We start from the raw sequence: 25502 nt of genomic DNA, 5'->3' as shown, positions 1-25502 counted from the left end.
CAACAAAAATATCCAACATTAAATATGTATTTCTAAAAAAATGTCTTAGAAATTGAATTTTGATGCGGATTTTTGTAAGCATGATTAGAAAAATGAGATGTTTTTATTCTTAAAATTTGATAATTTTTTGCTAAGTATATATTTTTTGTGATTTTTTAAAAGTATTATTGGTTCTTAAAAAAAACCACAATATATATATATATAGCGCGAAAAATCACCAAATTTTAAGGATAAAATATCTCATTTTTCTAATCATACTTGCAAAAAACCGCATCGAAATAATTCAATTTCTAAGGTATTTTTTGAAAATACATATTTAATGTTAGATTTTTTGTCGCATTTTAAAATTATTTGAGAGCATTTTTGTCGATAATAAAATTCAAGTGCACTTGATCTATTCATTGCCAAAATCCTATTCTAAACACAATAATTGACAATTTGACAATGAAGCAACTACAATTTTTTCTTCCTTTTTCAATCTAATAAGTTTTTTTGTTTTGTTTTATATATTCTCTTTTATTATAGTGCTATTTAATTATTTACATTTCATCCAAGTTAGCAATTATTCGATATTCTTTTGATACAAATATAAAAGACAAAGTATTGTATACTTTTTATTTTAGCGCAAAAGTTTTCAATAATAACATAACATATTATTCTGCTAACGAACTATAACTTAAATGACATAATCTTTTCATATTCACTTAGAGGCTAGAGGTCGTAATTTCTTACTCGTAACTTTAACAAAAATATATTAATAATTTATTCATATGTCTGCACAGGTAAAATAAATAGAGATCATTATGAGATGAATATAAATTAAAATTATTAATTAGTGTAAAAAATAAAAGAACACCATTAGTGTTTAAAAAAATAATGTAATGTAATTTAATATACAGTAAAATATTATTTTAATTTTTTATATTTAGATTAAATAACAAAAATTTAATACATTATTTATATTTTCACAACATTACTTATGAATAATAACATAATATAATATTCTATAACGGTTTTTTAATAGCATTTTTTTTTCGTTTGTTTAGAATTTTTTATATATTTTAAAATAATATCAATGTATCTTTATTTTTTACATCAAATAATATTTTAAATATGCTTTATATTTACGTTATTATAATCTTCATTTATCTTGCTTTATAGATAAGACGGGTATTTTGTTAGTTGACAACAAGAGTTATGAAGAGAAGGATTTTCTCAAAAAAAAAAAAAAAAAAAAAAGAGTGAGTAAAAGAAGTGGTGACGGAAAATAAATTAAAGTGCATATGTAGTTAGATCTTTATAGAACAAATTCTCACTTCATGACGAAATGAATTCTCTCTTAATTGAAGAAGTAAAATGTGATCTCTTATTATTAATTTTATAAATAAAACAAAAAAGAGCAATTAAAAATCACACTTTATTTCCTCAATTTATTTTTTTTACAATTGAGAGGATCTATTTTCTTTGACTAATAACACACAATTTTCTTGTCACTATTATTTAATATATAGTAGCAGATATTCATGGCAAGTGTGTCAAAGGACATATGCTTACCAATATCTATTTGGTATGATTTTTTAATTGTGGACCGAGACTTTTCATCAATTACTATTTTTAATTCGGATAGAAATAGTACTTCTAAAAAATTTTATGAATCACATGAGTCTAGATTCAAGAGATATAAAAATTATAATTAAAAAACATATTTTATGATTGATTGTTTATAGATATGAAACATTAAAACAAAAATAATAAAATATAAAAATATAAAATTATATTTGATAGATAAAATATAAATAGATATATTATATTTAAAAATATATAAACATTAATAATAAGAGATATAATTTATTTTTTATTTTTATTAATATTTTATAATTATATATTTTATAATTATATTTTTAAATTTTTTAAACTAAAAAATAAAAATAAATTAAATTTTTATAATATATTTTAATTTATTATTAAATAAAATATAAAAATAATAATTTTTATATTTTATTTTGTATCATTTATATGTACCATTATCAGACCAAGTTAACATGTCAAGTAGCATTAACTGTTGACAATAATTTCTAGTAAATATTCTATTATTAATAATTCATTCTAAAAAATAATTTATAATAAAATTTTAAATACCGTCAATTTTACATAAAATTAATAATAAAAAATTATTAAATAATTTAATTAATTTGATTAAATTTTAAATTTTTACCATAATTTATGTAAAAGGCTAACTTCTTGATTACGGTTATAAAACTAAAACAAATTAATCAACTTAAAAACTCAAACCAAACTGTGAGATAATACTTAATTTGGTCCTTGAATTTGTACGTGAATTTTAATTTAGTCTCTAAAATTTTAATTTGTTCTATTTAGTCTCCAAATTTTATAAACGTGCCTCACATTAGTTTCTGAGATGATTTTTAGTTCAAAAATGATAATGGAGCGTTGAAATGAATAATCAAATACCATACTGAAACCTGTAAAATGATGTAATTTTAGTTTTGGTATTCAAATAACTAAAAAATGATGTCGCATCACTTATTTTGTTAGGTAAAGTTTTAATAAACACCACTTATGATATTGTTTTTGGGTTATTTGAGTGTCAAAACCAAAATGACATTATTTTAGGGAGTCTAGCTTGGCGTTCGCCTATCCATAACAGCATTCTATTAACGTCTATACATTGAAAATTATTTCAAGGACTAACATGAGTCATGTTCACAAAATTTAGAGACTAAATAAAGGCAATTAAAATTTTAGGGACTAAATTAAAACTTATATGCAAATTCATGACCAAATTGAGTATTATGTCACCAAACTATACTCAAATTGATTGTTATCTCAGCAAACTTGTAAGACGGAAATCATGGCAAGTGGCATACATGCATGGAAACAGTGCTCATGAACTGAAGCCTTAACTTATCTTCGTTAGAAACCAACAAAGCCTCAAATTAAAGATGGAACAAGCGCCACAGAGGTAAAGTACACCACTATTTTTGCTTGAGACACTAGCATTTTCAATGCTCTTTTCTTTTATATACATACTTCATCCCACTTCAAACCCTATCTGAAGCAAACAAAGGAATTGGATCTGTTTTGTTTTAGTTTCTATTTTCAGTATTTTTTTTCTAAGAAAAATGAAGTTACATTATTTTAGTCAACTATATATATATTTGGGATTTTCTCATTTATTTTCATGTTTGTTAGTTGCATGTTAAGGATTTTTTTTCCCTTACAATTCCACTAAAAAAATGTAATTGACTAATTTGTTCTGAATTAATAAATTAAACTTCTCGTATGAAGCTCTGCATGCTAAGAGGTTTAATTACTATCAAGTCATGTTTAGGGTTTATGTTATTAATTTTGGATACTAACCAGGAATGAGTTCATTGCCTTAATTAATAACCTTGACTTGGTAGATTAATATTATTCTTGAAGAAAAGAATTGCATTTTGTAGATCAACAATGCAGGGATTGGTGGACTTGTGATTAAGGACAATGATTTGGTCCCTCAAGTGTTATTGAAAAGCAGGGTAAGAATTTTACACCCAGTTTGGTTCATATTTTTTCATTTTTCAACATTTTCTATTTTAGAATTTAAAAAATATAAACCAAACACAAGCTAAGATGTTTTCTTAGTATATTGAATTGGGTGAAATTTTTAGGAATTATTAGATGATGTAATAGAGAAAGCCGGAATCGTTGAAACATTCGAACTAGCTGAAGAATGCTTGCAAATAAATTATTATGGTGCTAAAAGAATATCTGAAGCCCTTCTCCCTCTTCTCCAATGATCTGAATCACCAAGAATTGTGAATGTATCATCCTCCCTATGAAAGTTAAAGGTAGGATACTCTCTTTATTTGTTTGTGTTTTTTTAAGGTTTAATTATTCTAATAATCTCTATAATTTTACTAATTATGTGATTAGATTCTTATAGTTTAAAAATTTGTGATTAGATCTTTATATTAGGTAAAAATTTGTAATTAAATCTTTGCTAATGATTATTTTTTAGAAAAAAACAGCTAATGCTAAAAAAAGACCGAATGGAAAGTTTTTATCTAATATAGAGACTCAATAGTCAATACAAACTTTTAAACTATAAGGATCTAATTAAAATTTTGATGAAATTATGGAAACCAACAGAATAATTGAACTTTTTTTTAAAAAAAATTAGTAGATCTTAGATTGTTTCGCTAAATTTGGTTGTTGCTCTACTAATAAGCGTATTTTATTACTTTTTATTCTCCATTACTATTTTATGATTCTGTTTTGTAACTCTCATTATTATTGCTTTTCATTTCTAATAATTCAGCGTGTATAAAATGAATGGGCTAAATGAATCTTGGGTGATGCTGAAAACCTTACAGAAGAGAGAGTTGATGAAGTGTTGAATGAATTTCTGAAAGATATCAAAGAAGGGTGTTTAGAAAGAAAAGGATGGCCTAAGGTTCTTGGTGCCTATATTATCTCAAAAGCTGCTATGAATGCATATACAAAATTGTTGCTAAAAAGTACCCTACTATATGCAATCTGTTCTATAGCAGCTAGTTGAATCGTTGAGACGAAATCATCTGGAAATGAATGTAAGTCATCATGGAAACTCAACAATTTGAGGAATAAGATGTTTTGGAGGTCCACTTGAAGTAGTCCAAAGTGAAGAATATGTAGAATTTTGAAGATCCTGTGTTTGAATATGTAGAATTTTCAAGATCATCTGCAAACATCTTCAGCTCGGGACAATGATAAACATCCATCTCTTTTAACTCAGGCCAATCTAGAATTTGCATCCCTGACCAAATGCACCTTAGAGCTGGCGATTCCCAAAGAGTCAAGGTGGTTAAGCAAGGGAACATCAAAAGCTCTTTATTATTTTCTTTCCCTGCAGTTATGACTTCATATTTTCCAAAAATTTCCTCTAACTTGACACAGTTTCTCACATCTAATTTTCGTATCTTGTTTTTGAAAACTTGTCATGCATTTACATTCATTAACAATGACTTCTTTTAGAAATGGAAGCCTGAAACCACCTCTAGAAACTGACTTAGAAACTGTCATTATTCCATGCCTGAAACTAATCAATATTCCATCCTGTTGCTTAAAGTTGAAATCACTGAAAATAAATTGTTCATCACTTCAGTTGATACAACCAAGTGTAGAAATTATTTCTCTTGGACATAATAAAATTTTATTTGGAGAAGGATCTTTATTTATTTATTACCTGACTTATAAACTGTCATACTGCAGCAGCATTAAGATCATGGTGGAAGACCGAATCATCACTCCAGTTGTAAGAAACTTGAATCCTTCTAGAAACTTGATTCGCAATACTCAACTTGCAATGCCTCTGCCTCTGCCTCTGCCTCTGCCTCACATGATTTTATGTGCAATTCTTTCAGATTGGAGGAAGGCTATAGTACTAGTGTTATCAATTTTGGACATTTGACACAGCTGCTTTGACAAGTATACTATTCTAACCCATTGATGGATTGCAACACACATAATTTGAAGAGGTACAATTCTTTTTTAAGTTTCCAATAATCTCCTTATTACTAGCTTCATCTATTTTTGAGGGTTTCATCATAGTAATAGCTTACTTCCATTGTTTCCAAGTTGGGTGTCTTCTCAAATAATTCAATTGGCACTTTAGACTTTTTTTTGCTCATCATCATTAAAACGGTAAAGTTTATGTTGCCTATTATTATGTAGTTTTTCAATTGGTCACTTTTTACTTTCTTTCTCCTTAAAAAAAAAATCAAAACCGATATTATAAGTTTAGAAGTTAAATGAAGAATTTAAGACAACACGCATACTTTTCAAAACTGATGGTCTTATCAAAACTGATGGTCTTATTGAGAATTGTATAATACATAGAATGTTACATTATACATTGGAAGTTAGAGTTTTCAGATAAAGCTAGGTCTAATTACTAAATGGGGCTACTAACTCTCTATTTCTGAATAGCTTTGGCATCTCTCTTTCCTTTGAAGTTCAGCAATATTGGTATCCTTTAGAATTAGAATCCGGATCATATTATTGACTCTCTTCTTTTAAGTTTTTCTTGATTCTTGAACACAACTTTTATTTCTTTTGGTGCTTTGCACCTTTGAGCCTAGCCGTGACTCTAAGTGTTTTGTTTTCAAGTATTACCACCTGATACATAAACACCACAAGCACTTAACTGGGGAAACCCTTTGGATTCGAATTTAGCTTTGCTTAAATTCCCAGACAGTGGTGCTCAGAGCCTTAAGCGTACTCTTTAATAGCTTTGGGTCACGACTTTAAATGTTCAGTCTCAAGGATTACTTGACACTTTCACACCACAAGCATATAGTTAGGGAGAACAACTCTTTTGAGCTTTTTAGGCCAATTTTCGACCCTCCTAACCATTGATGCTCAAAGCCTTGGACATTTTTCTTTTTTGCTTTTCTTATTTTTTTTGTTGTTTCTTTTGCTTCAAGAATCAATCTTTTTGATATTTCAGAGAATCAATAATACTTCTCTAAATTCTTGTACCTCAAGAACCAATATGCCCAACCCCAACATCAAGTATGCTCAGTTAATTCATACATTCAGAGAATAAAGATAAGGTCACCACATCAAAGTAATTAGAATAACTCATCATGTAACTCAAGATGTATTTTCCTATGTTGGCACCTTGGCCTCTTCTAACCATTTCCACACATTCAGCAAACCAGTCCCATCTCCAGTGAAGAAGAGTCCGCCAGGGCCTATCTGAAAGGATCGAACTTCTTGTCTTGTAAATAGTCGACCTCTCTCTAGAAACCTGTAGAAGCAGACACAGTAAGTTGCTACAATAGTAAAAAAAAAAAGCCCAGTAAAAGTAGCAAAACAAGTAGATGAAAGATTTATTATCACTCACGTCGGCAATTCATACATACGAACTGAATTATCTTTGCACGAGCAAAACAATATTGGCTTGGCCTCTACATCAGTCATCCCATACAGTCCAAGAACAGCCTATAATAACAAATAAAAAAAATAAAAAAATGAATTAGACAAACCAATCACCTCCTTCTTAAACAAAATTAAAATAGCAGCTTAAACGAGATACTTTGTGAACCAACGTTAGTGGATGAACAACTTACAATTTGGTGAGTGTGAGTGTATGTCACTTCTAGAGTTCCCTCCTCGGTGCACACCCAAACATTGACTGTGCAATCAGATGAACCCGATAACAAGTAATTGTCCCAGCAAATAAGTGATGTGACAACGTCGGTATGCCCGTTAAGTGTCATTGTGCCCTGGAATGTATCAAGGTCCCAAACCTGTAGATAGCAGGGTAAGAAATTGCTTAGCTAAAGGGGAATAGTGTGCAAATTACATGAAGCATATCTCACGTTGAAATAAAAAAATACCTTAATGCTATGGTCCATGGATCCAGAATAAAGCATCTTGTGAGATCCAATAGCAAGACAAACCACTGGTTTACTATGACCACCTAGTGTTGCAACCATTTTGAAAGGAGACTCAAAGCTGCATCTCCAAGCATAAATAACACCATCCTGCAATTTAAATAGATTATTTAAAAATTAATGGAGAAGCTGAAATGTCATAGTTCTAATCAGTAGCAAATGGCTAACTATAAACAAATCTTAAATCACTGCAAGCCAAGGTAATTTACCTCTGCTCCAGCAAGGAGGATATCATTGCCTACATTCAATGAAAGGACTTGCCCTTTAGGTCCATCAAGAGTAACATCTGCACCCGTATGAATATTCCATGCCTTAACAAAACAACCACAATCAAATTATAAGTTTACAGTTAAAGCTCCTATACATAAGATACCATTATTGCAATAAAACAAAAGAGCTTACTTTCACAGCATTTTTCACACCGGCAAAGATCCATGGGCCCTCAGATATAAGTGAGGTAACTGGAGAATTAAGATGGATCATGTTAACACAACGGCCAGTGTTGCAGTCCCATGCTCGAACTGTGCCGTCAGTGCTACCAGAAATAAGTTTGTTTGAACCAGCCGGCAGTGCAATGCCAGTGATTGCCTGTAAACAAAATTTGAATATTAGCATAAACGAATCCAACTCAATGGCACTTTTAAATATTAGTAGAATGTTGCTCTTATGTAAAAGCTTGTCCTAGATTAGATTTGATACTCTTCGGCAAGGTGGGTAAGATTTCTAATATACATTTTCTACGTGAATTTGATATAATATGCGTGTTGATGGCAATAAAATAAATGCTGTCTTGCTTAATACTTGAATGACAATAAAAAAAATGCAGTGTATGTAAAATGTAATAGATTCCATTTCCATATCAGTTTTAAACTAAGGATCTTCTATTCTGATTTATTCTAAGCTAGGCAAACACGGTTATTTTTATGTGAAGCAGGTGCTAAGCACTGGCCTAAAAAATTACAGCTCTATTTTTCAAAGTTAGTTCTTAATGTCTCTTATCATGGTTGCTTCTATAGAATGGATTCTTTAGATTTTAGAAACAAATATTGGGATTATAAGTTTATAACTAATACAATATAGACACCTATGCTTCGTGTTGAATTTTTTTTAATTTATTGCAACTTAGTTATGGCATCTCTGTAGTTTTTTCACTTTTTGCTTATCCCTCAAACTTATTTCAATTGCAATATTCACTTAACTTTCAAATTAAACGAAGACAAAATACACTAAACTGGATGTACTTTCAAATAATAAAAGGTGGAATCAGACATGTATATACCTTGTTGTGTTCATGAAGCTTTGCAAGCGTAGAAAACCCATCACCATAAAACCATGAATGCAAATTCTGACACAAGTCACCGTCCACACAATTGTCAGTCATCCAAGATTTGCAAATACTGCGTGATTTATCCACAGAAGCCTTAGCAACAGTGGCCACATCTTCCACGTCTGCAGTCTTTTCAATCAATACAGCCTTTTCTTCACACTTGGTTGGCTTCTCAACAGATATAGCTTCTGCTTCTGGTCTGCACTCAACAGCCTTTTGTGCACAATTTTCTGGCTTCTTCAAGGCCTTGGGTGCGCAATTTATTGCCTTCTTAACAGAGGAACTGGCCAAGCCAACAGATATAGATTCTGGTCTGCACTCAACAGCCTTTAGTGCACAATTTTCTGGCTTCTTGAAGTTCTTGGGTGTGCAATTTATTGCCTTCTTAGCAGAGGAACTGGCGATCTTCTCAACGGACGAATCGGGCTTCTTCGAATGCTTATATGTCGTATTGGCATTATAGTATACATTGGATGGCGAGGTTGGTAAGCTATGTGAAAATTGACAAGGATTTCTGTTGCATCTCCCAGCTAGCCAATACTTGCATGTTGGTGGTGTTGTACGACGGAACCGTTCAGTCCTCTTTGTTGTTGTTATAATAGCCATGATACTACCAAATAAAACACAGTATTCCCATCAATAAGACCCTTCATTGCTCATTAATCTCTTCCAAAACTTAAACAACAACCCAATTAGAAGAAGCTGCAGAATCCATTCCCTCATCAAAACCCAAATTCTGTTACTCCAGTTCTCCATCAACCCAACTTAACACCACCACTTAAGTAAAATACAATATGAACACTAAGGAAGAAAAAAAAGAAATTCCAAAGAAGGTAACGTGCTAAGAAGCAAACCTGAATTAAGAGTAGAATTGAATTCGGAGAGTGCAATAAAACTGATCAGAATTAGAATCACTGAATCAGCAAAGAAGAGAGTGTAAGTGAGTGTTTGTATAATAGTGTTTGTATAAGGATTAGAATCACTGAATCAGAGACGGAGAGATTCAGCGAAGAAGAGAGTATTTGTATAATAGTGTAACGGAAAATTGGAAACCATATGAGGTCCTTTATTTATAGGTTTCGTTGACGGTGGGCAGAAAAATATTTCGAGAAAAATCAATCATCAATAAATATTAAATAGTATCATTATGAAATTCATTTATAGCTCAAAACTAATTCTGTTACATATTTTGTTTTCTAACTGATTTTTCAATACACAGTTACTGTAAAATTTAATTATGTAAATATAATAAAAATATCTTGGTTCAATCATTCACTGTATAATTTTCTTATAATACTTTAATTTTAGCATTTTTTTTCTTTATTTGTGTCATTTTTACACGATAAAAATGAGTTTATATTAAAAAAATTTTAAATCTAAACTAAACATTCTCTTTTTTAAATCTAAATTATCCAATCCTAACCATATATATGAGATATATGAGGTATAAATAATATAGTTTGAATTTGGTAGATTTCATATCCAAAACTAAATCAGAACACAAACTCAAATTGCAGTTAGTCACCAAAAAAAACTCAAATTGCAGTTGATAGTAGTCTAATACTATATCATTATTATGAATTTATGATAATTCTTATGATGTTTTCAGTACGGTTTAAAAGACATTTTTCCAATCAAAATTATATGTTTTATTATATCAATTCTGCTATACATCCAAGACTTTTTAGCAGTCAAATTCAATGAAGTTGGTCCAAATCTAACAAAAATCAGTTTCATTACCCAGCGCATGTGAACACGCTCTCACTCTCCAACACACGATACAACTCTCTATGCAGAGAAGAAGAACAAAAAACCTGAGAATGCAGGGAAGAAGAGAAGAAAATATGAGAACGTAGAGAAGAAGAACAAAAACGACGTAATAAAATCATGAAGAAAACATTAAAAAAGAAGTTAAAAGAAGTTAGTTAAGATTACTGGCACGTAAATGTTAATTAAGTTAAAATAATTTGGTTGGATTGAATAAATCGCTTGGTTATAGAATTTTTTTGTTATTATATGTGTTTATATCAGTGTTTTTATTTAATTATTAAATTTTGTCTAAATTTAGGATTAGATTGAATTAGATTTAATATCTGATCAATTCCAAACCATTTATAATATCTTCGTTATATCAAAAAATAAAACTCATCTTCTGTATTAGATAGTTATAAAACAAAATTAAAATTGAATTTATAGTTCAAATAACGTATTGAAGGCTGAACTATCGTAATTACACTATATAAATTAACTAAAATAATTTCATGATCTTAATAATTAATTAAATCAAAATATCAAGTCTTTAGCATTAGTTAGTTATAAAACATAATTAAAATTAAATTCATAGCTCAAATAATGTATTTTTGGGAGGGAACGTAGGCCAACATAAAAATAAAAAAGATTAATCTATCCCAGTTTCTAGGGAGTTTAGGTTTGAACATAACCAATTTGTCTAGCTTAAATATAATATACAAACTCCATATCAATATGACAATATGGGAATTACAGGTTGTTTGCAACAGAAAGTTACTTTGTTTCAATGACTTCAATATACAACTTGCAGTGTTTGTTGCCATGCCATCCATCTCAATTCTTGATTAGACCATCTTTCTTGATTAGACATCTTCTCGAGGCAAGAAAGTTAAGGCTGAAATTTCAGTATCACATATGAATATATACCATCAGAACAGGGGCGTCGATTGTGCACTGTAGAGATACCTCAGTTAAAGATAATCGGGGCTCCAAAAGAAGACAGATGTTTCTGAATAGATTTTCATCATTTTCTGCCCCCTCTGCCTCACCATAAACAAGAGCTTCAGCTGCAATGCCTGAAAAAAGCACCATGCGGTACCTAAAGCACGACTTACATACTACAATAGTAACACATGAATGCTCAGTGAAAAAGAGAAACTCTAGAAAATAGAAAATGTGCATAATGGGAAAGGATTAGCTCAAAAGGTTCCAGACAATCAAACTTTTCTGCTTAGTATCTTGTCAAAGAAGAGCCAGTTTTGGTGAAGGGAAATACTTCGACACACAGAAATTGACCAGAACTGGAATCATAAGAGTGAACATTTTAGCAACTGTGTGTACGCCTATAACATATATAACAGGTTGATAACTAAATCCAGAGTTACCAACAAAATCAACTTAACTACTTGTCGAGCAATGAACTTGTAATTAAAAGATTTTATTACATGTTTACTGGTTTTGTATATTGATTAGCATGATATTCTTGTTAATAATAAAATATTATGTATTTATTACCTTAATTGTTTTCACCTATAAATAAGTTATGCTATGTATCATATACTTATCACCACAGTAATACACCATCGATAGTATCCCCGATGACAACTGTCTTTAGACATCGTAGCTTCGCTTCCCTTATTACATTAGCGAAATCATAATCATCCGACACAACTACTATGCATTCAACCCACCATGTGACTTTCCAATGCATGATCCGCAGTTGTGGCTTATCCAACACGGACTGAACCCAAAATCCTGCGCGTTTCAGCTCATCTGCCAAACCATACCCCACCCTTGGAGTAAGAATATCCCTTGCAGCCTTCTTATACTTTTTCATCTTCATCGAATACTTTGCCACCAACTTCACCCTCCGGTTCCCCCTTGCAGATGCTATCTGGTTCACCCTTTTCATTTGCTCGCTCTCATGTAGCTGCTTGAAATGGTTAACAAGCTTCTCATTAGTGTAAAACTTTCTCCCACAAACCCTGCAAACATGAGACTCATTCCGCTTGATGACGCCTTTGCTCTCCAATCGGTTATACAGCTCCTTCTCTTTCCTCCACTGCCGAACAGCGTGTGGGACACTGGTGAAAGTGTGACTATTTGCATAAGCTACCATATGCCTAACAACCCCAAATGAAGATGCAACAATTCTAAGCTTATTGGCAACTTCAAAAGGTGGAATTGAGTTTGGTGGCTTGTTATCTAAGTCCCAAAAAATCCCTACCCTATTGTTATTCCTATTTGGTTCCAATTTGGGGGTTTTATCTGAAGCACCGGAACCCCAATTAGGTTTAGAATGAAAGCATTTAAAGGAACCATATATGTTACGAAATTTGAGAATTGAACCCATAAGAAAACGGTTCTGTTCTTCTATAAATACTACAACTTCCAAAAGAAACCATTTGAATAATCACAGCATACAATGAAGCTTCAGAACTTAACTGCGATCTGTCAGTGAACGAAGGTGTCGATACCTGCGAAGACGCTTTCAGCGGCCGTTCCAATCTTTCGCCACTATAATACTTTTAACAATCAAATTTGTGTTCCCAAATTCATTAAGCAAGCAAGAAATTGCAAAATCAGCAACAATAAGAAGTTGATATAAGCAAACGTGATTATATGAAACAAGAGGCGGTGGTAATTAATCGAATTTCTCACCTTGCGGAAGCACCAGATGCTGAAAAAATAACCAAAAGAAGTGTTCTTTTTCTTAAAGAAGTCTTTTTGATAATATTTATTTATTAGCAATAAATAATTAATAAATATTTTTTTTATATATATTTAGTTTAAACAATCCTTAAACATTACAACTATGCCCATATACATCTATATACTAAATAGTAACGGTCTGTTTAAAAATTTTTAATGATGTAGAATTGAATTAAATTTTAATACTTAAAATAAATTAATAAAATTATAAAAATAAATTAAATTATAATATTTAAATTATTTATCAAATAAATTAAAATTTTATAATAGATATTTTTGTTTTTTTATTAATATAATATTATATTTAAATAATAAATATATTAATTTATTAAATTATATAAAATAATTAAAAATTTTAGTACTTAATTAAATTTTTTTCAATTAAAATTTGTTTATCTCTTTTAAAAAAATAAAAAAATATTATTTTTTATCCATATAAAATACGTTAAAGATCGAAATCAGAGTCTACAATTAATCAATTAGTAAAATCATCGACATAAAAATAAACTAAGTCATTTGTTAACAACTCACAAATATTTTAAATCAAAATAAAAAAAAGTAAATTCATGCCATATAAGTATTTATTTATTAAAATAAAAAACACAAAAACATCACTCAAAATTTACTTTAAAAATTATATAAACTTTATGAAATTATTAGACATAAAATTAATTTAACTTGTTACACAACCATTCTAAGCGGAAGTCGATATTCAAAGAAGACATCAATAAAAGTAAAATGCTCAACAAGCCATTCAACGGTTTCAAAAAATTTATCATCTTATACACTCAAGTTACGAATTGCTTCAAATAGTTTAGAAGTCTGCCAAATGTGAGGTCTTGTAGTGATAATAGCTTGTGTAATTTTTTTTATTGCTGTCGAAACTTCTTTAAATTTTGATGAATTTTTATCACTTGCTTTTTGTTTTTTACTTTTGGAAAACGAAATATCAGTAAATGAAGTGGCACATGAAGCTTGTGTAGTTGGAATTGCTGAAATACTCTCATTTTCATATTCAAAACTCAAAAGTATTAAAGTTCTCTAAATGAATCATATTATTCACTTGCATCTCATTAATATTATTAATATTGATGTCCTTCTCATTTGACCATCTTCTAAACTTTTTTTAATAGTCCCATTTCGATGTTCAATTGCTATATCTTTTTTATATATCTCTCTAAGAATGTTCAAGTGATAAACATTTTTTTTTAATTTATCTCAGTTTAGGATTAGACTGAAAACAAAAAAAGAAAATAATTATAACCTAGTATACATTTAAAACATGTATATACAAATGCTAACGAAAAATTAATATTAAATAGAAGTGTCATGTATATTTTTATTAAAGTTTTTCATATTTCTAAAGCAGCCTCAAATGTCTTAATAGTTTCATTTCATCCTATTTCACTTTTAGATTCTAGTTCTTTTGTTAATACCATTTGTTCTTTGAGAGTCTTTAAACAATTTTGTACTTTAAAAAAAAATTTTCATTAATTTTTTCTACTGCTTTTCTATAAGCTTCTACTGAAAATGCTCTACCTTCCTTTTGTTCTTTATTCTTTTGTTCTCTGAGAACTTCAAGTAACAAACCATCCATATCTATGATCCATTTAAAATATGCATTTGGTTCATTTTTTTTAACATCAATAATTTTCTAAGTATTCATACTGCTATCTATTTTTATATCCATAACAAATTTATATCATAAAATGCACCAATAATTAAAAATATGACATGTTAAAAATAAACATCAAACAATACATAAAGTAATGGTCATTGTATAAACAAATAATAATTCAAATGATACATAAAATTCAAGTTCAATACAAAAATACCTAATAATATAGTCTCTCAAAAAGACTTAAAATTTATTCAATAATGTAATCGTTTTACATTTATGCGGGTATAGAGTCCCTCAAAATTTTTCTCATTCGTTCATCTTCACCTCTAACAATTTCAATATTTGTAGAATTTTGTTCAAACACACTATTAAGATCCCTTTTAATTTGTGTAATAAATTCTTCGTCTGGATCAAAATTTATTAAGACGTTATCCAGAATGGAACAAGCTATAAAAATTTGGCTCATAGTGTCTACATCATAACTAGCCATCTCTGTTATGATAGAAAATCTATTCTTCATAATCCCAAAAGCTCTTTCAATTACATTGCACAATGATTAATGTCTTAAATTGAATAATTCTTTTGAATTTTTAAGAGGGTGTCATGAATATTCTTTTAAATGATATTAAAAAATTCGATATAGATTGATAAAGTCAAACCTCAACATATATTCAGCATTTGTTAAGTAGAATTTACCTAAAAATAGAATTTAAACTATTTACTTAATTAATACTAGAAGAATATTTATTAAAAATAAAAAAATTATTAAGAAATTAATACCTTGAGAAACAATTAGATTATCTTTCTTACTTAGTGTATTATCTAAAATTTGTGAATCCGAAGCCGAGCCTTCTCACCCAGACATCATATAGAAAAAATTTAAGTCAAATATACAAGCTGCTAATACATTTATTATCGGGTAATTTGTCCTTCAATTCTTTTATATTTTGACACATTTTTTTTTGAAATTTTAATATGAATATATGTTCTATCTATAGCATTGATACAATTCTAAAAATTTTAACAAAAATTAGTGATATGACCATTTGAAAATACAATAAATATATATAAAAATAATAAATAAATTTTATTTTTAAACAAATTACCTTAAAATATAGATAGAATCTTTCTTGACAATAAATTTTTGATGGAACAATTGTACTATTTGGTTGAACTAAAAATTAATATGTGTTATTATAGCTTTAAGAACTTAATGAAAAATTAACGAAAGAAATGAAGCATGTCTACAAGGAAAGGAAGAAGAGTAGAGATATTATTGGGAGATGAAAAATTTTGATAAAAATAAATGAATAAAAAGAAAAGTAATTAGATTACATGAATATTTTGAACATTTTATATTTTAAGTGAAATCCTAATAAAATAAAATTTTAAATCAAACTCAATTGGAAATGAATTGATTTTAGGAAAAAATAGTGAAATTGAATTAAATTTCATTTAAAATAATTTATTTTTTTGTTTCAAACGCGGGAATTCAATTCAATTTTTGTAAAAATTTTGTTAAATTCCAAGAATTTCCAAATATCCTGTAAATACCTACTCTTTATAAAAGTTACACACCAGTATCTATTGTAATATGCTACTTTTAAAAAAATATATCTTATAAATAAATAGAAAAAAGACTTAGTTTTTGAGTTTCAAACTCAGTCCAATGCTCAAGTACATATCGTCATCTATAGTAATTGGTTAACAGCATAGCAACTCATGCTCTAGAATGCGCTCTCTCTCCCTCCCTCCTTCTCTTTCTCTCTGAACAACCTTCACAACACAATGTGAAGGAGTGGAACACTGGATGATTGAAGATGATAGAGTGATTAAACCAATCAATAAACTGATAGAGTAACTTGTTTAATAGTTCAAGGATAATTTAACGGTATAATTAAATATAAAATAAAATTATTAAAAATTTAATATAATTTTAAATATTTAGATTTAATATTTTTAAGCAAATAAAATTTAAAATTTTACAATTTTGCATAATAAATGATCTATAATATATCATTAAAAGTTTACAAACAACTTTAATTATCAAAATTTATAACTAAATTATCCATCTTTGATTATTTTGTGGTTGTTTCATCTTCAATAAAATTATCTAACAACCATTATTTCAGAAAATTAACTCAGACAAATTATTCATTAATAAAATTAACTCAAACAAATTAACTCAGTAAAAAAAATTCAACAGAATCATTCAAATTAACCAACAACCATTATTTTAAAAAATCAACAACATTATTTTAGAAAAGGATAAATTACTAAAAACGCACTCGAATAATTTTGTCGCTGGCAAAAATGTACCCAAATTTTGTTATCGACAAAAATACTCTCAAATAATTTTAAAACGCAACAAAAATATCCAACATTAAATATGTATTTCTAAAAAAATGTCTTAGAAATTGAATTTTGATGCGGATTTTTGCAAGCATGATTAGAAAAATGAGATATTTTTATTCTTAAAATTTGATAATTTTTTGCTAAGTATATATTTTTTGTGATTTTTTAAAAGTATTATTGGTTGTTGAAAAAAACCACAATATATATATAGCGAAAAATCACCAAATTTTAAGGATAAAAATATCTCATTTTTCTAATCATACTTGCAAAAAAACGCATCGAAATAATTCAATTTCTAAGGTATTTTTTGAAAATACATATTTAATGTTAGATTTTTTGTCGCATTTTTAAATTATTTGAGAGCATTTTTGTCGATAATAAAATTCAAGTGCACTTGATCTACTCAGGGCCAAAATCCTATTCTAAACACAATAATTGACAATTTGACATGAAGCAACTACAATTTTTTCTTCCTTTTTCAATCTAATAAGTTTTTTTTTTGTTTTATATATTCTCTTTTATTATAATCCTATTTAATTATTTACATTTCATCCAACTTAGCAATTATTCGATATTCTTTTGATACAAATATAAAAGACAAAGTATTGTATACTTTTTATTTTAGCGCAAAAGTTTTCAATAATAACATAACATATTATTCTACTAACGAACTATAACTTAAACGACATAATCTTTTCATATTCACTTAGAGGCTAGAGGTTGTAATTTCAAGTCTTACTCTTAACTTTAACAAAAATATATTAATAATTTATTCATATATCTACGCAGGTAAAATAAATAGAGATCATTATGAGATGAATATAAATTAAAATTATTAATTAGTGTAAAAAATAAAGGAACACCATTAGTGTTTAAAAAAATAATGTAATATAATTTAATATACAGTAAAATATTATTTTAATTTTTTATATTTAGATTAAATAACAAGAATTTAATATATTATTTATATTTTTACAACATTATTTATGAATAATAACATAATATAATATTCTATAACGGTTTTTTAATAGCATTTTTTTTTCGTTTGTTTAGAATTTTTTATATATTTTAAAATAATATCAATGTATCTTTATTTTTTACATCAAATAATATTTTAAATATGCTTTATATTTATGTTATTATAATCTTCATTTATCTTGCTTCATAGATAGGAGGGTATTTTGCTAGTTGACAACAAGAGTTATGAAGAGAAGGATTTTCTCAAAAAAAAAAAAGAGTGAGTAAAAAAAATGGTGACGGAAAATAAATTAAAGTGTGTATGTAGTTAGATCTTTATAGAACAAATTCTCACTTTATGACGGAATGAATTTTCTCTTAATCGAAGAAGTAAAGTGTGATCTCTCATTATTAATTTTATAAATAAAATAAAAAAGAGCAATAAAAAATTAAAAATCACACTTTACTTTCTCAATTTTTTTTTTTTACAATTGAGAGGATCCATTTTCTTTGACTAATAACACACAATTTTCGTCGAAGTTTCAATTTAGTGGTAAATTTGATTAATAGATAATTAACTTTGTCACTATTATTTAATATATAGTAAGATATTCATGACAAGTGTGTCAAAGGACATATGCTTAGCAGTATCTATTTGGTATGATTTTTTAATTGTGGACCAAAACTTTTCATCAATTACTATTTTTAAGTCGGATGAAAATAGTATTTCTAAAAAATTTTAAGAATCACATGAGTCTAGATTCAAAAGATATAAAAATTATAATTAGATAACATATTTTATGATTGTGTGTTTATAGATATGAAACATTAAAACAAAAATAATAAATTATAAAAATATAAAATTATATTTGATGGATAAAATATAAATAGATATATTATATTTAAAAATATATAAACATTAATAATAAAAGATATAATTTATTTTTTATTTTTATTAATATTTTATAATTATATTTTTTATAATTATATTTTTTAATTTTTTAAACTAAAAAATAAAAATAAATTAAATTTTTATAATATATTCTAATTTATTATTAAATAAAATATAAAAATAATAATTTTTATATTTTTATTTTTTTGTATCATTTATATGTACCATTATCAGACCAAGTTAACATGTCAAGTAGCAATAACTGTTGACAATAATTTCTAGTAAATATCCTATTATTAATAATTCATTCTAAAAAATAATTTATAATAAAATTTTAAATACAGTCAATTTTATATAAAATTAATAATAAAAAATTATTAAATAATTTAATTAATTTGACTAAATTTTAAATTTTTACCATAATTTATGTGAAAGGCTAACTTCTTGATTACGGTTATAAAACTGAAGGAGACCACTTACATAAAGACACAAAAAATGTCTTTATTTAAAGACATTCATAAGTGTCATAGTATGATTGGACATCTCTATTAAACCGGTTAATAAGTTATTTTTTAATAGTTCAGAATAAAATCGGTTTATTAAAAAAAAATAATAAACATAATTATCCGTATTATAATTATTAGATTCGGTTTGTTCCGATCAATTTACACGATATAAACCGAGTTATATTTGAATTTTTTATAAAAAGACAAATATATCCTTAATTTTTAATTTTACAGACATTTAAATCCCTAATAATTTAAAAATACAATTAAATCCCTATAAAAAAATAATTCTCACCCTAATCCATTATCCTGTCTAAGCCCAAATTCAAGCCTATCGGTGAAATGGTGAAATAATTTGCAGCCTTCTGAGATTCCCTCAAACTCACTCGATCATGCTCAAACCTGGAAAGAAGGGATGTTCTTGGTAATACAATTCATCAATTCCCAAATTCAAAGTCGCAATCTTTCGAGAATTTACAGGAACTTAACTTACAGCACGTAAAGTGGCTGCTAATCTTGAAAGCCCCAGGTCTGTGATGATTCACTGCAGTGCTAATAGAGTTATGTTGAGAAGGCATTCCTCAAGCCAAGTTCTTCCTTCTGGAAGTAAGAGACTCTGGTGGAAGATGTTACTCTGGAGCCATAGGAACATACATAGACATATTTCAAGCAAATCAACACAGGTGAATCCTGGTGTGGCTGTAACGCACAATCCATACGGGTACTCTTCCGACACCCTTGAACCGAAGCACAAGCAGTCACCAAGAAACGTGGAATGGTAAGTATTGTATTCCATTCATTACGATTAATCACATGAAACCTTACCAGTTACCGATTATGAACGCGAGTGTGATTCAGAAGAGAGACGAGAGGATGTTTCGGTTGAGTAAGAACAAGGCTTATTCGAAATCTGCAGCTGATACAAGATTTGAGTTCTGATTCTCTCATTTTAAGGCTCTTCAGGTAATTTAATTTAATTTTTATTTTTCTTTATTCTTCCATTTACGTTGATAAATGCTAATGCAATAGTGTGTGAAGTAGAGTTCTGTTTTTTTTTTTTTTTCACGTTAGCTTAATACGCTTCGTATGTTCGCAATTGTTGATCCGCGGTGATGAACTGATTATGCGTTTGGTGCGCAATTTGCAATGCAAGCCTCAGAATCTTAGATCCTACTATTGTAATTTAGAAACAGCGAAAACTAGTTCTTTATTTGTTGAATTTTATCAAAGATGATGAAATTTATTATGTGAAGAAGTTTAGTATTTTGGAAATGGATGATAATTAATTAAGGTGAACTAAAGTGAAGTTGTTCTGTTGAGCTATAATATAGAATCCTTGAGACTTGAATGTTTTATCAAATGCAAGTAGCAGATCGGGTTGTTGGTTTGATATGAATAACAAGTGTTCATACATATTTTTGTTCACATTATTAATAAAATAATACTAAGCAGTGGGACAAATCATAATATTGAATGACTACAGTGACATGTTAAAAGTAAGCAAAGATGACTTATCTTTAAGTTCTAAAGTAGTTGTAATCAAGGGGGGAAATGTTTAAATCACCAAAATTATACTCTTTATATCCAAATTTTGCTGCTAAAAAAGTTGTATGTTGATTTTAGAATTGTTTTAAATAGTAATTCAGTGTGCGGGGAAATAAAGGAAATAGATGGTTCTGTTAATAATAACAAATGCTGATTCTCTTGTTTGTAGGTACCCAAGGGATGGGAAGCTCTTTGTTTCTGTTGTTTCGGTAGAAAGTGGTAAAGCTATTGCAAAGTCAAGCAAGGTGCTGGTGCAATATGGGAGTTGTCAGTGGTCAGATTCTTTTTCAGAATTTGTATTGTTTCCAGAAGATAATTCTTCCAAGGAGATTGATGAATGTCTCCTCAAGCTTATTGTTGCCATGGTGCTGATACTATTGCTGTTTGCTTTTTCTATTGTGTATACTCTACTTTGTAGTTAAGATGTTTCTTTATCAGTTAGAAGTTTGTTTGAATTATGATGTGGCTTAACAGGGACCATCAAGGTCTAGTATCCTTGGAGAGGTCACTGTTAATATGGCAAGTTATGTGAGTTCAAATGCTGAATCTCCACTTTCACTCAAGCTGGGTAAGTGGCAACCATGGGACAGTTTTACATGTCAGATATACAAATAAAGTTGTCTTACTTTTATTGAGTGCAGAAACCTGGATGGTTGTGTTACTGTGGTTGGTTACGCTGGGATTTAATTGTAGTCAACTTTGGGGGAAAAGTAACATTGGAAATCTGGAATATATTGCTGAGTATTGAATGTATCTTATTAATTCCAATTACTCTTGTTAATCGACAAGTTGTTTTCTTTGGGTAATCTCTGTTCATTCAAGCGGTATTCACTGTGATTTTACTCTCTGATATACAATGTTGCATAGAATCATATGGAATTATATTTCTGCCCAAAGTTTTATGACTTGTATTCAATTGAAGTCTTAGCCACCAAATTGCTAACAGTTATTGCTGGTTCATACAGTTACATAATACCAGTCATTTCAATAGTTCAAGCTAAAAGATATGATTTATATACAGATCCTTATGAGGTTAATGTCATTTTTCTTTCTTTAGATGCTACCCATTGTGCTGATTTTGGCTTAAATGGTTGAGTTCTATTTTTTTTCTGTTAAAAAAAACTAAAATATTTTCTATAACTCAGAGATTCACTCAGACAAAGAGGGACTCAAAGTGCCTTGATCGTAAGTGCATCTTTCCAGATGGTACTTGGATTTTTCCAAATCTGACTCGCATTAAGTGTTATTATTATAGGGACAACAATACTAACTGGATTACATTTAAACAAGCTAAGCAGGACAAGTGCATATTATTTTTATTTCCACTATTACAAAACAAGAAATGAAAAGAAAACATTACAAACTCATCACATGTACACAAAGGAAAAACCAAGCACCAGAAAAACATCATAAAGTCACATACATGATTGAAGTTTGTACCACACATCATCGTCAAGGAAACGGTAATAGGCATACACCTCCATGATTTGAATATGAACAGTGGACCCACAAATCTCCAAAATCCCACTATAAATCCAAAAGCCACACTCACAAACAGCCACTTCACTCCATGATTCTTTCTCTCTTTTTCATTGTCACTAGCATCATCATCAGGAACTTTCCCGTCCATGGTACAGTTGAGCAGCAATGGTGGACCACATAGCTTGTTGCCGACGAAATCGGATGCTTCAAAGCTTTGCAACTGAGTGCCCGTTGGGATTTTGCCCTCCAAGTGATTGTAGGACAAGTCTAGCTTGTTCAGGAAGTTCAAGTTTGTGATGCTTTGAGGGATCTCCCCTGTGAGTTGGTTGCCAGAGAAATCAATGGATTCCAATGACTCCATATTGCCAATACTTTGTGACCACTTAACTCATTCTTGGACAAGTTCAAATAAATCAGAGCAAATAGGTTTGTGATTTTCATTGGTATTTCCCCCAACAATTTATTAGATGAAAGATCAATGTTTTTTACCAAGCCGAGAAGGTTGTTGTACTCAGCATCTTTTCCTTTCACCCATAGGATCATGCTTATAATATCACTTCCATACATCATGTCTTTCTGGATGGATGAACTTGCACTAGTTTTATCTATCATGGCACTCAAATGGTTCAAACAATTTGGTATAATAGACACATACAATAGGAATAATAGACACATCACTAACATCGAAACTTAGTTGGGTAATACTCTTTCTTCCATTTTTGTACTTCAACACTTTATTTTTTACCCAATCTCAAATTTCCATATTGCACCTAAACGGATCCTATATGCATCATCAACACACAAAATGTTATTTATACAATTCAATTAAACAGAGGATTTGACTCAAGAGTTACCTTCATCTTTTTCCAAAAGTTATAGCCGCCTGTAGATCTACCAAGCTTAGTCGAGCTTCATTAATAAAACAAAATTTTATCAAGTGTTACTAGCAATATATATTGGATAATTTTATACGCGATAAATAAAAAAGGGATATAACTATGGCCTCATTAGTAAAATAAGACCAATACATGAGTAATTCCTAATAATTCAACTCACCAAGTCAAAAATAAACATATGAATGAAATAAACAACATAGTTTAACAAAACAAAAAAAGTTAAATAAACCTATCTCTTACTTTTATAAAATTCAATAATTTTGATGTAATTAAATATTTTTGAAACAAAATCATTCTAAACCAAATTTATTAAGAACTTATTTAATTATATACTTTATCTATTAGAACATGTTATTCATTGGAACCTATATAAATTGTGAAATACCATCCTTCTTTTCCAGAACAAAAAATAAAGCATACTCAAAGTTGTTAGCTATTTTCATTTTTTTTAGTAGATAACATTCTCTCGGTGAAGGTTCTTTACTTGTAGAAAACAACAAATTAAATGCACACAAATTGAGGATTCACCCAAAATTCAAGGAATATGAACATAGAAATCCTATAGGTGTTGACAAAACAAAACAAAATCAATGTGCTAATGAATTGTAAGTTGAACAAGCATCAAAATATAGCCAAAAGTGCCTCATCCAAGAACAGTGTGCCTAACATTTTCGCAATTTAATCTTTATAGTAGATACAACACATAAATAAAATGCAAAACATTACATAGGCATTCAATCAAGCATGTGGTGTGCAATGCAGAAATTCAGCATAATAAAGCAATTTCCAGCGGAATTCAATCCATAATGGCCATAATCCAACACTTGCAACTTAACAAAGACCTACTAAACTAATCATAACCTATCTTAACCGCTTAAATCCACTAACAACATGCAAATTCTAACTAACTAACTAATTAAAGAAAATAGACTAGAAAGCAGAGCAAAGAGAGAACCTGAGGTGATGACTAGAGTTCTTGAAGCAGAGAAACGGGAAAAGAACCAAAGGAAGAGGCGAAACACCAAGAACCAAAGGACAAGGTGGCAGCGATGGCGATGGTGAAGAGGCAAAGGATGTTGGAATGCGAAAAGGAAAACATGGAGAAGAAGCCCTTCATGGACATACAAACTAAGACCAAGAGATTCAGGCAAACAACACTTGATTTGATTTTCATTTATAGCATTCAGCAACAATCGTTACAAATCAGTAACAAGTAATCCCTAATCACACTAAACCTGAAATCAATAAAGCTAAACAAATTTTTCAGTGATGATTTGATTTCTATTTTTAGCAGCAGCAAGAAAATTTCAACAAAAGCTTCAGGAATTAAAAAAAGAGCAACAGCACAAAATCAATTATTTGATTTTCCATTAACCCAGTCACAGTTTCACATTCAAAAATCAACAAGGTCACATTCAAAAATCAACAACAGGGCATAAAAGGAAGAGAAGAACCGAAGTGAAGGCAGTGCCGCTAACCTTCGACGACGACATGGACGGCGCCCGGCGAGACGACAGCGAGTGGCAACACAGCGGCGAGCTGCTCCAAGTTCGAGAGAATCCAGTGAGGACGGGGACAGGGGGAAGGAGGACGCCGAACTACGAGAGAGGAAGCAGAGGCGCCGACAGCACGGACGGCGGCGGCACCGCGGCAGAACAGTTGCAGGGAGAACTTAGGGTTTCGGTAGGGTGAGTTTGGAAGGTGCTATGGGTTCAGACTTCAGGTAATAGTGATATGATTCACGTATTGGGGAAGGAAATGGGCGGGTGTTACTTGTTAGGGGAAAGGGGTTGGTTTGGAAAGTGGACCAGATTATTTTTCACATCGATTTTTTATTGAACCGGTTAGACTGGTTAGTCTGGTCGAATTTTAGAATATTAAAATTGGTTTTAATTTGGTTAATTAAAAAATTTTTAAAAAATCGGTTCATTAAAAACGTCCAATAATATGATGCCACAGAGGCGTCTTTATAAAAAGTCATTTTCAGTAACTTTATGGGAGCATCCCCCAAAACTGAA

The 25502-nt window shown here is 29.4% G+C and overlaps 2 protein-coding genes and 4 long non-coding RNA genes across 11 annotated transcripts; 2 read left to right on the top strand and 4 right to left on the bottom strand.

Moving 5' to 3' along the window:
• Positions 1-2813: 2813 nt before the first annotated feature.
• On the top strand, positions 2814-10792 carry LOC112726781 (uncharacterized). Of its 6 annotated transcripts, none has more exons than XR_011868278.1 (8): positions 2814-2983; positions 3465-3539; positions 3672-3851; positions 4322-4592; positions 4709-4842; positions 5254-5296; positions 5406-5519; positions 10514-10792. It is a non-coding gene; the product is annotated as an uncharacterized lncRNA (long non-coding RNA). The 6 variants fall into 6 exon arrangements; XR_011868276.1 differs by lacking the exon at positions 10514-10792 and adding an exon at positions 8740-9412; XR_011868277.1 differs by lacking the exon at positions 10514-10792 and adding an exon at positions 8820-8956.
• LOC112726780 (zinc finger CCCH domain-containing protein 48) lies at positions 5820-9375 on the bottom strand. Its single transcript, XM_025776297.2, has 7 exons — positions 8722-9375; positions 7845-8030; positions 7652-7753; positions 7386-7532; positions 7116-7295; positions 6890-6987; positions 5820-6793 (listed from the first exon to the last, which is right to left on the bottom strand). Exons 1-7 carry the CDS (start codon positions 9373-9375, stop codon positions 6652-6654), a joined length of 1509 nt encoding a protein of 502 aa, XP_025632082.1. The 3' UTR covers positions 5820-6651.
• Positions 10793-11078: 286 nt separating the features above from the next.
• Positions 11079-13140, bottom strand: LOC112726774 (uncharacterized). The gene is made up of 3 exons (XR_011868273.1): positions 12996-13140; positions 11485-11594; positions 11079-11413 (listed from the first exon to the last, which is right to left on the bottom strand). It is a non-coding gene; the product is annotated as an uncharacterized lncRNA (long non-coding RNA).
• LOC140173017 (uncharacterized) lies at positions 11079-13227 on the bottom strand. Its single transcript, XM_072208733.1, has 3 exons — positions 13180-13227; positions 12964-13035; positions 11079-12602 (listed from the first exon to the last, which is right to left on the bottom strand). Exon 3 carries the CDS (start codon positions 12428-12430, stop codon positions 12083-12085), a length of 348 nt encoding a protein of 115 aa, XP_072064834.1. The 5' UTR covers positions 12431-12602; positions 12964-13035; positions 13180-13227; the 3' UTR covers positions 11079-12082.
• A 6889-nt stretch (positions 13228-20116) lies between these two features.
• LOC112726784 (uncharacterized) lies at positions 20117-21840 on the top strand. Its single transcript, XR_003165413.3, has 3 exons — positions 20117-20339; positions 20420-20524; positions 21276-21840. It is a non-coding gene; the product is annotated as an uncharacterized lncRNA (long non-coding RNA).
• Positions 21841-22285: 445 nt separating this feature from the next.
• LOC112726785 (uncharacterized) lies at positions 22286-25227 on the bottom strand. The gene is made up of 3 exons (XR_003165414.3): positions 24963-25227; positions 24440-24612; positions 22286-23497 (listed from the first exon to the last, which is right to left on the bottom strand). It is a non-coding gene; the product is annotated as an uncharacterized lncRNA (long non-coding RNA).
• Positions 25228-25502: the final 275 nt, after the last annotated feature.

The sequence above is a fragment of the Arachis hypogaea genome, chromosome 12, assembly GCF_003086295.3.
Source record: "Arachis hypogaea cultivar Tifrunner chromosome 12, arahy.Tifrunner.gnm2.J5K5, whole genome shotgun sequence".
NCBI lineage: Eukaryota > Viridiplantae > Streptophyta > Magnoliopsida > Fabales > Fabaceae > Arachis > Arachis hypogaea.
This window is presented reverse-complemented; position numbering and strand designations above follow the sequence as displayed.

What these genes read in the sequence shown, in the direction of transcription:
- LOC112726780 (XM_025776297.2), bottom strand. Translation starts at nt 9,375, where the DNA reads ATGGCTATTATAACAACAACAAAGAGGACTGAACGGTTCCGTCGTACA. An exon ending in TCCTCCTTGCTGGAGCAGAG is followed by an intron (nt 7,533 to 7,651) that starts GTAAATTACCTT and finishes TTTAAATTGCAG; the next exon opens with GATGGTGTTATTTATGCTTG. An exon ending in ACACTCACACTCACCAAATT is followed by an intron (nt 6,988 to 7,115) that starts GTAAGTTGTTCA and finishes TTGTTATTATAG; the next exon opens with GCTGTTCTTGGACTGTATGG.
- LOC140173017 (XM_072208733.1), bottom strand. Translation starts at nt 12,430, where the DNA reads ATGAAAAGGGTGAACCAGATAGCATCTGCAAGGGGGAACCGGAGGGTG.